The following is a 12,839-nucleotide window of genomic DNA, read 5'->3' as shown; positions in this document are numbered from 1 at the left end:
TTCGCCGCAATAAGGCACAGGAAAGTACCGTATTTTCAATGGTGGATAATTAACTACTTGTAGATCATCCTCGTTTCTACAAAAAATTCTTACAGAATGGACTATTCAGAATTCCATACAATACTGGAATTAGTGACTCCGAAAATTCGGAAGCAAGATACGAACATGAGGGAGTCTGTACAGTGTTTCTTTCAGTAAAAAAAAAAAAAAAAAAAAAAAAAAAATCCGAAGGGGCCAGACTTAGTATTCGTTGGTTCACATATTATTTTCACACAGTACTATTCTATTTATGTTATAGACGAATTATTTTGGTTTCCTCCGAGGGCACTCTCAGAGCTCCGCCCCTCCTCCCCAAAAAAGCACGTCTGGAAATTATGACTATTAATCCGATTGATGCTCCCCTTGTCCAGGGTTGCCAGATTTTATAAACGAAAAACCGGGACACAAAACTTGGACTATATAGATCGTCTCCTACTCATTTGATCAGAGTCACTTAATTATCTGCCTTTTATCGGTTACTACTCACAATATTCCAGTTCATTCTATACATAACAGATCTAATAACCGACCAATTTCTCGAGTGGAAACCTCACATCAGCGTTGTAAGAAAGCGTTCTGGTTTTTGTATTCACTCACTAGACTAAAGAAAATTCTACCCACTGACACAAAATTACTACTTGTAAAATATTTCCTCACTTTGAATATTGTGATGTAGCTCTATCAGACTTAAATGAAGAATTAGCGTGCGTATCCAAAATATCCAATTTGCAACGTACCCAAAATATCTGTATACGGTTTGCTTATAATCTCAAGCAGAAAGTTGGGATTTCTGAAACTTGCCGATAGACGTCATCTGCATCGACTCACACTTCTCTTTAACGCTTTGCGATTTGAACAACCTTTCTACTTATTTCAACGTTTGCAACCACAAGATCAGGTGTAAATAAACTCCATTCTCTTCCCCTGCACTCGTCAAACTTTTACTGAATGCGTTCTTTGCATCCACTATCCGTGCATGGAATGACCTTCCATCCAACATAAAACGATCTGTCAATCGATCTATTCAAGAAGTCAGTTGAGCAGACCCTCCATAAGTCTGTCAAGGCTTACTAATATTTGACAAAAACGCTGATTTTTATTCTTCTTATCTTTCATTTGTTCTTTTATTCACTAATATATGTGATGTGATGTGTGTGTTTTATAGTTTATAGACCCTACATATTGGATTATTATTATTATTATTATTATTATTATTATTATTATTATTATTATTATTATTATTATTATTATTATTATTATTATTGTAATATTAATCATAATCATTGCATGGTCAAGTGGAAGACAAGGCATGATTAGCCTTAATTTTGGCATGTAAAATAAGACTAAATAAATAAATAAATAAATAGTTAACGCAAATGAAGCTCCACAAGGGAGGTATAAAGAATGTAAAAAGTTAATGTAAGAAGAGATGCCTGGCGTCCCTTATTCAGAATTCTGATTTGTTGTGTTTAACAGGTCCTGAATATTGCGCCAATTACGACACCCTCCCATTATGATTGAAGAGATACCTTTTTCTTTGTTGTGTTATCAGCTGAGTCAGAAACACTACCTTAAAAGAAATACAAATTTAGCATTTAGCCAAAAAAAAAAAAAAAACATTTACGCTAAATTCAGGACGATAAACAAAAAGTAGGTCTCTTTAAAAACTTACGCAGGCTCCCCAAAAGTTTGACAGAAAAAAATCCAGTGTCAAAATTAAACAAGTCATACCTTTATGTGTTTGTCACTTTTTGTGCTAGAGTAAGTTGTTACGGAATTTTAACCTCAAAATTTTATCAGATAAAGGAAATTATATAAATCCAAAATTATTGAATGGATGCACAGCATCTTTTGAAATATGATCCACACATGGGAATATATATTAAAGACAACTCAGTTCTCAGAAGAAGTTGTGCCTAAGAAGACGGCAGACAGGACGAAATAGTTTAAATGCTGTTAACATGCAATGGCTCAGAGCAGTCATTTTTGATTCAAGTTCCAATAATGAAGCAGTTCTGTGCTGCAAATTGAAGTATAAAATAGTACATAGTTAAAGCCAGTCACAGAGAATAATACGTTCTTTTCTATTGAAAATGATATTTAAGAAATTATTTACCTAACATATGCTACCTCTTGAATATTTTTAAAAATCTTTTTTCACCTCTGGAAGCTAATCAACCTATAGGACGAAAGAATGGATGTAATATCAAATACCCTGTTGTTTGTTTAATGATATTAATTGGCTAAACAAATCTTCCGAAAACTTTCCCTGCCTTATTCAGAGTCGTTTTGACGTATAATTAGAGTTATACTAAAAGTCTGACTACTGCAGGAAGTATATGTTAGTCGAACTCTTTAGTACGGTAATAATCACGCTTCAGAACGACTCCGCATAAGGCCCTCCGTTTTTAGGTGAGACATACTAATTCATGCAGGTTGATTCTTTTTTCAATCTGAAGAAGGGAAACAGGCGTCCCGAAAGCCTTTTTTTGGGACAGTTAATTCTTTCATTGAAAACCGGGACGTCTGGCAACCCTACTTTGTCCAAGAAGCCATGTTTTGAAATGACAGCGAGAAATGAATGTCTTCAGGCGTTACTCTTTTCTGATTGGTAGTTGTATGCAAGTCCAGGAGAAAATAGAAACTGCTTCAAATTCTTCCAAGTCAGGGTCCAAATAAGGACAGCAGAAAATTCCAACCTGGAGTAAGAGCAAGTCACTTTTCACACGATCGTTAATTGCATCCTTACTTCAGTCCCGTCTGAGACAGGCTTAGCGATTTAGGCCTCATTTCTTTCTCCTCCTCCGCCACTATTAATTTATTGCGTCCTTACATTATATACAGCAATGGATATAATTTTGTTTAAAATATGTCATAACCAGGGTTGAATTCAGGGGGTAGCCCGGAGGGGAATCTCCCCCCCGAAGAAAATCCATTCCCCCCCGGAGAAACTGAAAAAAATTCAGTCACAAAATGTAGAAATTACTTCACCCAATTATTTGCTTTCTTTCCGTGCACGTGCAGACGAAATCCGATCTCTCAATATACATATAAATGACGCAGACCCATTCAATATAAATATTAAACGTAACATCTAAGATAGAACACCAAATAGTCAATAAAACTTGTATTTCTTAACGCTATGACCGAGTTTGGCAGAACATGAAATTGTTAACTGTTGAAGAAAGGTTTGTATTTTAGTAGGTACTATACTCTCGCCCTATATTATATATTAGTAGGTAGCGCTAACACAGATTGAGATAGGAAAGGAAAGATAGGGAAGATCTTTCGATCATTCCATATTATATCTGATGTCAGCAGACTTCAGTTCTTGAAAATGTACAGTTCTTGCATTATTTGAAATAGGGCGCCTAAATCCCATTTCTCCCATCGGAAGTAACAGACCTAAATGTGTTTTACGATTGTTAAAGTAAACACACCTTTCTTTAATTAAAAATAATTCATTTAAAGGGTGAGATTCAGAGTGCGTCATTTAGAGGGATCAGGGAGGAACAGTTATCCCTCCTTGGTTAGAGATTTAATATAGAATTTATCAATATGATAGTAGTATATGAGTAAAAGATTGCTATTGAAGGTGATGAAGATCCTGCTCAATGCCGTGCCATGGGGGAGGAGCAAGCGGGGCGATGGCCCCGGGCGCCGAAGTAATGAAGTAATGGGGCTGTAAAATTCGGGAGGGAAACAGAAAAGAAAAGAAGGAAAGAAAAACAGAGGAATAAAACACATGTGCACATGTGCACATATATAAAATGAAAGGAAAAAAGTAATGAAAAGTGCTCAAAATCAAGGAAAAGCAGAGTTTACTTTTTAAAATTTTCTCACCTTTCGCGGCTGGTCTGTCGACCTCACTCATATATACGGGTGCCATCTTATACTCTCGCGCCAAGTGCTGATTTTCCACGACACGGCACTAATCCTACTGAAGATTTCGTCAACTAAACTATTGATGTGTATGCAGTGAAGAAACCAAGGCTAATATGCTTGATTTAGAATCAGAAGTGTGAGAAAGGATGATAACTTTTTGTTAAGATATTCCTATGTAGCCCTATGTTTATTTTAGGACAAAAAATATTTCAGTTAATTTAAATCTTTTTAAAAACTTCTACATTGGTAACAAACAGTAACTACTGAATATAGGAAATAATAACAAAAATAGTTACTGTAAATAGCAGTTAAAGTTTAGTGTAAAATTTTTTGCCAGTCTTTATTTAATGTTTTAGATAAAATTAAACGATTTTTTTTTTAATTATAATCTCTCATTGAATATTTAGCAGCAATTAGTCTCAATATTAGGTAAGATGTGGATGTGAATGGAATTGTTAAATATGCTGCTTTCTTACAAAAATATAGAAAAACAACCCTCCCCCCCGAGGAGTTGACATTCCCCCCCGGGTGAAAATGTCTGAATTCAACACTGGTCATAACCTAGTAGAAAGGATATATTTGAGCTAATTTGACCTGCGTTTGAAATGTGGTATTTTGTGTGCCTATTCCTAGTATAATTATGATTCATTCGTAAGTAGCTTTCAGTGTGACTTGTGTACGACTTCTACATTTTTAATATACTGTAGGCTTTCTCCTAAATATTTTGAAAGTCGATATGATAAAAAACTTAAGTTTGTAAACCAAATTTGAACAATCTAACTAAATGACCGAGCGCTAACATCAAGAGTGAATATTTGTGCTCGGTCAGGAAATGATTTGTGGAACGTAGTGGTTCATACTTCGCAGGTACAGTAAAATGGAGACCCGGGCTGTATTGAATGTGAAGTTATACAATTTTCACTCCTTCAATGAATGACAATTGTCACTATTTTAAGATTATTGGCACAGTCCAAAATGCAAATTTCTATCTGCATATCCGGTCTATTATAGCATGTACAAAATTTCTACTGTTTGAAAAGAAATACCTTAATATCATTTCGCTAGTCTAAATGTTATAATGTTGTATATTATAATGATCGAATAGTATGTTGGTTCACTTATAGTTTGGGGAACAGTGTAAGCATGGAAGCAGTTTAGCATAGTACAGAGGAAGACACAGTCAACTACCGAAAGTTAAATTCACAAACAAAATGACGTTTAGAAGGTACATTTTTAAAGTAAATATTATACTATTTGCCTCAAATTTAGGTGCATTTTTAAAGTAAATAATATAACTTGAACAATACAAACAGAATATTACTAGTAAAAATGTGTAAAGTGAAATTCACGACTGTGTACAGATTTCTGACATTTTATTCAATTTTCAGAAATGGCGTGAAAATGTTTTGGGCACATTAAACACTCCTCAAATGGAATTACTAAATATGGCTGAAAAGCACATTTGGACGAAATCTTCATTTAAAGACTGGGTGGCCTGTGATCAACTAGCAGTAGCCGTAATGCTAAGGAAAGAAGTCATACTTCAAAGTAGATCATGTCATGCAACCGTGGAACTCCATGGTAATCACACTAGAGGACAACTTATTATTGATCATTTATGTGGAGCTAAAGACAACGTTAATATTGTACAGAAAATTGACAAAAGAATGGTACAAGAACTTCTGTTATGGGCAATGGGATATTCCAGTTCACCAGCTCCAAGTGGCACATAACTGTTTAAAATTGTGTATTGTTTGGAAGACAATAAACCAAACAAAATTCCTCAATTTTATGGATTTGTTCAAATTTTTGCTTTTTCTTAAAATGTTGAGAAAATCAGAGAAAGTCAATAACATATTGTCAGAAATCAATTTATATATAGGTAATAAATATTCATGACAAAATATTATTAAAATTAAAATTACTATAGACTAATACTAAATTCAGAATTGTGCAAAATCATTTGAATAGACAAATATCATTTCGCGAGGGTACAATTTACGCCGCACTCAGCTATTGAAGGTGAACAAGTGAACTTGAAACGTGTGGGAAAGCGTCACTATATTTTGACAGTGTCAAAGAGCGGAATATAAATGGACTACTACGTTCAATCTGGCCTTCCAATAGAAAGTCAAATTCATGTACGTACAGGGCGTTCCATCGAAACAATGGCGTGTTCGTGGAAGCAATGAACAGAAGAGAACCGTACGCAGCGACAATATAACAGTGGACCTAGCATTGTGACCACACCAGAAGGTGACAGCCATCTTGTACGGACCGTATGCTGTTGTTCAGTGTTAGCTAGATGCTGGAAAGCATGTCTTTTACTCAGCTTTCAGTAACCCCAAGCGCCTCAGGATATAGTAGTCGTGCTGAGTGGCTTTTTTTTTTTTTTTTTTTTTAATAGACAAGCGCCTCTTCAACCTACCCTACGAGTTATATGCTATCGTTGTAAGTGCGATTTGCTATAATGTGCATTGTCGAACGTCATAGTGGACAAACGGAAGGTGTGATTGTGTGGAATGCCATTGGGTACAATACGGTTGCTCACACTGAGAAAAATTTCAAAATTGACTGCTGCATGAGGAAAATTCCACGGTCATGCCCTGCCATCACCCAATTCCGGGCACCATATTTCGGTTGGATAATGTCTAGATACATCTCGGAATGTGCTATCCTTTGAGGAACAACGGATGCCGTTCTCTGGCATGAACAGTCACCTGATGTCATCCATATAACACGAGTGAGATATGATTGGTAACCACTTTGTTCATCCCAGGTCTTCAACAGTGTCGATTTATTGTACACTGGCACACAAGTAGATCATAGCGATCTCTCTGGAAGACATCCAAGGTCTATTTGATTGGATGTTAATACATAACGAGGTCCTAATTGTAGCACCTGGAGGATTAAACTCACTGATTTATCAAGGTGAGAGATATTATACACTTCTAAAACTCTATATCATTTTTGAAATCATGTGGCGAATCTGTCATAAATTTCATTTCACTCTGTATTCCTTCTGATTTTTATGAACAGCAGCAGTACATACAGGATTGTTGTAAATACTGACCTCTTATAAAAACATATAGGCATTTTTAATTTCTATTAGCAAGATCAATTACTACTTAATAAATTCCCTGCACTTCTTGACTTGTAGTCTTTTACTTTCAATCCTTATTTTTTCTCTAAATTTTATTTAAAACTCTGCTGTAATGCTAATAACTTCTATTATTCTAAGCCAGCCAAAAATATATTTGCATTCTGACTGCAAACTACTATAACACAATCTATGAATCAACGCATGCATTTGCTAGTGACGCATTGGTTCTCACCACCATAAATTGGAAGACTCGAGTATGACAGTTTTATGAAATGTTTTAGCAGAATGAAAACTCAATGATGTACTTCAATGAACTGCTTCTGAAAGCTTGAAGGGATTCAAACTATTCATACGAGTAAGTCATTAATCATTAAAAACGCTTCCAAGCGTTATGAGATATAGTGATTGCAGGAAGAGCATTCAATTGGAAACAAAGGTGATGTCCGAAAAGTAGCCAAAATTCTTGTGAATAGTTTGTGCTAAAATTTTGTGCAAACAGATCGTTCTTACACAAAACTAACCAAACCACTATCAAGATTATACGCGATATTTTCAGCCATGAAGCATTATGGTCCTTCAGCATCATTCAGTTCTCCTGATTTAGCTCCCCGTTGCCTTTTAGGTATTTCAAAAATAAAAGGAACATGTCGTGATTCAATTCGAGGCAGTTATGTCCAAGAAGCTGCAAGAATGTCTTTGCAAAACTTAATCTACTTAATAGTTCTATTCTTTTTAAGTGGTATTTAAATCATAAGATGGCTATTTTGAATATTCAACTATAAAACCAAAACATAAATAATGTTTTCTGTTTTTAATCACATCGACATTGTTTAGAGAATGATAAGAGCATTTAATAAACATAATAACAATATTTTATTTTTTTGCGTCGTTTTTTACAAGTTACCGTTTATCCAATGGATTCTCATATTAAAAGCCAAGGACGCTGCAAACTTACTCTTTCACTTTTTTATACTAGGTAAACGGTGTACAAACTATACCTTCCAATCAATGTTGCAACTGCTTTTATTCGCCAAAACGTAAAACTAAAATTATCAAAGACATTTAATGTCAAAAGTTTTCCATTAACATTCATACTAAACTTCATTTTATTATCTTCGGCAATTTTTACTAATTTATAAATCAATTTCACTTTACTATTCCTTGCTTTTCTGTAAGCTTATATCACAAATGCAAAGGGTGCCCAACACGTTTTGCACAATGGGTCATAAGTTTTTAAACAGTTGTACTAGGACCAAGAAATTGTGTGTGCATGTGCACTTATGTCCAAAATTATTGTCGCATGTCTATAAATATGTTATTGTAGGAATATAATTTGATAACGAATTCGCCCGGTATTTCTTATAATGTTAGTATGTGTATAATCGGCAAAGACATGTATGTGGTAAATTTCATGTCAAAAGAGCAGTAAATAAGAACGATAAAACAAAAATAAATCTTTCTTGTCCACTTAGCAACATATTGTTTCACTCATTCTAATTTTCGTTTGAGAGTTTTGAAGTAGTTGGGTTATTGCTAAAAAGCATAAAAGTAATAATTGTTTCCATATACCGAACCCCAAACTCAGATATCAATATTTTCATTGCTAATTGGGAAGAGTTAAATATTTATCTTAATAAATACAAAAATTACAAAGTATTCTTTATTGGTGACGTGAACATTGACGTTCTAACTAATTCACCGGTACGAAGTCTATTCTGTGATATCCTCAGATCTCACAACTATTATTACGTTAATGATCAACCAACTAGAAAATCTGCATGCCTAGATAATGTACTTACTAACGAAGATAAGACCAGAATGACGTGTGGTGTCATACAGCCTTTGCTATCTGATCATGAAGGTTTGTGGCTTCTGATTCCTGTGACAGTATGCATGGATTCTAACTATGTTAGAACTAAAAAGTTTAGAATAATGGCGGAAGCTAACATACAAACATTACGAAGTAATCTAAGGGAAACTAACTGGGAAAACATAGTTTTAAACGGTAAAAATACTTCTGAAGTCTTTCATAATTTCATGTGGACTTTGACTAAATATCTAGAGGAATGTTGTCCTGTAAAAGAAAAAACTACTTCCTACAAGCGCGTTAACAAATTGACCAGAGGAAATCCGATATGGTTTACACCTCGCCTTCAACTGCTCCGGAATAAAGTAATGGCTCTTTATAACATAGCTAATGCGACAAGGTCAGCCAGTGACAAAGAGAAATATAAAGTATCAAGAAAATTGTACAGAAAAGAAATTAAAATGGCGAAAATTGCTGCGAATGAGAATTTCATAAATAATTCAAAAAATAAGTGCTCTGCGGCCTGGTCTATTATTAACAGGGAGCTAGGGAAACAGGTTGTTGAAGACTCGATAAAGATATCCCCAAATAAATTCAATGAATATTTTGTAAATAGTGCTAACAAACTAACTGGTAGGCACAAAAATGGCATTAGTTCACAAGTAGATTTCGCTTGCTTATTGACACAGACAAATATTAATCAACATAGTACTCATTTTCTGTGGACCCCTATAAATATTAGAACTGTACTGTCAGTGGTCAACAAATTAAAAGGTTCGAATAGTGAGGATATATATGGGTTTTCTAACAACATGCTAAAGAAGATAATAGACATAATAGTTGAACCTTTGACCTATTTATTCAATTGCGTACTTCTCGAAGGTGAATTTCCGGAGTGCCTTAAATTCACTGTTACAGTTCCGATTTACAAGAAAAATGATAAGACGGAGCTTAATAACTATCGCCCAATATCTTTGGTACCAATAATATCTAAGGTTTTTGAGCAATGTATTAAGAATCAATTGTCAAGATATTTTGAGGAAAATAAATTATTTCATAATATGCAATTTGGATTTAGACCTGGGTGTTCCACGACTAAAGCCGTGGAAAATATTGTATCAGAAGTGTTAGATAATTTGGAGAACAATCTTCATGTTGGAGTTACATTATTAGATTTGAGTAAGGCATTCGATACCGTGTCACATAATATATTAATTGCGAAGTTACACTATTATGGTATTACTGGCTTGCAATTATCTTTAATTGCATCGTATCTTAGCAATAGAAAACAAGCTGTTCGCATTGGAAATGAAAAGTCAAGTTTCATTTGTGTAACAAATGGTGTTCCACAAGGTAGTGTATTGGGGCCCTTTCTTTTTCTTGTATATATAAACGATTTTCCAAGTTTTTTGCCCAATAGTTGTGTTTTATATGCTGACGATATTACTGTTGTAAATTCAGACAAAAATATAATTGATATTCAAAGTAGGAATAACGAAATGTTAGAGTTGTCTTCTATATGGTTTAAATGTAACGGACTTACAGTAAATCAGGATAAAACAGAAACTTTGTACATTAATCTTAGTAATTCTACGAGTCATTCAGATACACGTAAATCTGTAAAACTGTTAGGAATGTACGTCGATTCAAAGTTAAATTGGAATGAACATACAGAAAATTTATGTAGAAAGTTATCCAGAGTATTGTTTTTATTGCGTAAATTAAAAACTGTAATTAGTGAGAAATCTCTTATAACATCGTACAATGCCTTTTTTCATTCACATTTGGAGTATGGAATAATATTCTGGGGGCAATTCTTCTGGTGCACAGAATGTCTTCAAATGGCAAAAGAAAGCAGTAAGAATAATTAAGGGATTGCCTAAAACAGCATCATGCAAGGAAGTGTTTAAGGAAATTCAAATTATGACAGTGCCTTCTTTATTTATTTATCGATGTCTCATGTATATAAAAGAAAATTTAGATAATTTTCATCACCGAAGCGATGTTCATTCCTACAATACTAGGCATAAAAGCGACCTTAATATGTCACAAGTTAGGTTAACCACTACTCAAAAAGAGTTATAAGTATACAGGTATGAAATTATTTAATGTATTACCACAAAATGTACGTACAATGCCTCACGACAACTTCAAAAACTTTTGTAAATCCTTCCTTATAAGCAATTCTGTATATAGTATCTCTGAATTTGAAAAAATCTGTTATCAAGAGTTGAAAGCAAGAACAATGATACATAGACAAAACTTGCCTGGTAGTGTGATAAAACTTGTAAATATATATATATATGTTATATTTGACAATGTCTATTGCAACAAATGTTGTTTAATGACAATAAAGCTTATCTTATCTTATCTTTCGTATTTATAATTTTTTTCCTATGAAATTTACCACGAATATACATTTTCCGATCATACACATAGTATCAGTATTAAAAGTACCCTGCTAAATCATTATCAAATTATATTCTTACAAGAAGGTAGTTATAGATATGCGACAATCATTTTGGACGTGAGTGTACCTGTGTCCTTTATGCTGAAGTTGTATATCAAATTTTCTTCCTCTATTTACATATACGCTCATAATGAAGAAAGATGTAGACTAGCCGCACCCGCCAACGGTCGGTCATTAAACCCTTGCACAAGACAGGCAATTACTCACTCACATCCAAACGACACAAATTTTTTCATGAGACATCGGACCATAACAATATCCAGTAATGAGTACAAAAGGTTCCACATTGGTGATTTTAGTCTGCTGGACGAACTTGGTACGGCGGACCATCAACTGCAGTGAACAACGTTAAAAAATACCACACCGACAAATGTACGAACACATGAAGCTTCTTGAACGGACTGGGTTATCTGTGGGTAGTATTCTAACATTAATACAGTCTTTAGGTTACACAAAGCTTTGTGCCTGTTGAGTGCCACACATGTTCACAAGTGAACAGAAACAAATTCACTCTGTCAATCATACACTGCAGAAAAGTATGGAATGGGAAGTGGTTCCTCAACGCTCTTATAATCCGGATCTGGCCACGTCCGATTTCTTTCTGTTTGGTCGTCTGAAGGCCCACCTTCATAGTAGGAAGTTTACTCATTGTGTGTCCAAGCGACCAAGAACTCATTGTGTGTCTGAAACAATGGTGTAATAGTTAGCGTCCGGAGTTTTACCAAAGTGCATTCATGGCATCGAAAGAATAGGCTAAATATGTTACAACGGATGGAGGATACATTGAGTAACATGTGTATGTACATAAGGATACAAGAACACGCACAAAAAATTTCCATGGGCCTAGTACAACTATTAAAATGTTAATATGCAAAAGTTAAAAGTTAATATGGCTCATTGTGCAAAACTTTTTAAACGTCCTTTATAATATCAAACAAAACTTTTTATGGCTTTTTTCAATCTTCTAAGATCGATTTTCATATACTGGAAAACATGTGTAAACAGAATTTACAGTATCACTACTAAAACTATGGTAGAAAGTTATATTTATTAAAGCTGATATTACTAATAATTCTTTAGTTCAATGTTTAAGGATTTTGACCTGAACAATAGGCTGGAGCAAAAAAAAAAAAAAAAAAAAAAAATCAAATTTTCGAGTATCGAGTTCTAATAGAGCTCAAAAGTTGCGTAGTCGCGTGCTAATCAATGGAAAAATAACGAAAAAAAATCACACTTTGGATCTTCAGATCGCGCAACGGCCTAAAGTTTTAAAAAAATGACAAAAAACACCAAAATTTACCTCTACACGAAAAATTCAAATTTTCGAGTATCGAATTCTAATAGGGCACAAAAGTTGCGTATTGACATGCTAATCAATAGAAAAATAGCGGAAAGCATCACACTTCGGATCTTCAGTTCGCGCAAATGGACAAAAGTTTGAAAAAAATATAAAAAACACCAAAATTTACTTTTACGCAAGAAATATACAGATTACTTTTTATGTATATTTCTATAGCGTCTAAGTACTTTATTTT

The 12,839-nt window shown here is 34.1% G+C and overlaps 1 protein-coding gene across 2 annotated transcripts in view; it reads left to right on the top strand.

Moving 5' to 3' along the window:
* Positions 1 to 8,134, top strand: part of LOC145671919 (nucleoside hydrolase-like) — a 55,013-nt gene extending 46,879 nt beyond the window's left edge. Inside the window, exon 5 of one of the 2 annotated variants that reach the window (XM_081741135.1) lies at positions 5,313 to 8,134. In XM_081741135.1, coding sequence (XP_081597261.1) covers positions 5,313 to 5,657 — 345 coding nt within the window. In that variant the 3' untranslated portion in view covers positions 5,658 to 8,134. The remainder of the gene's footprint in view (positions 1 to 5,312) is intronic. The other variant, XM_081741129.1, reaches the window with a different exon arrangement.
* The last annotated feature ends 4,705 nt before the right edge of the window (positions 8,135 to 12,839 follow it).

The sequence above is a fragment of the Thermobia domestica genome, chromosome 2, assembly GCF_964235325.1.
Source record: "Thermobia domestica chromosome 2, izTheDome1.hap1.1, whole genome shotgun sequence".
In the NCBI taxonomy this organism is placed as follows: domain Eukaryota; kingdom Metazoa; phylum Arthropoda; class Insecta; order Zygentoma; family Lepismatidae; genus Thermobia; species Thermobia domestica.
The sequence above is the reverse complement of the archived record's forward strand: the minus strand, read 5'-3'. Positions and strand labels throughout refer to the sequence as shown.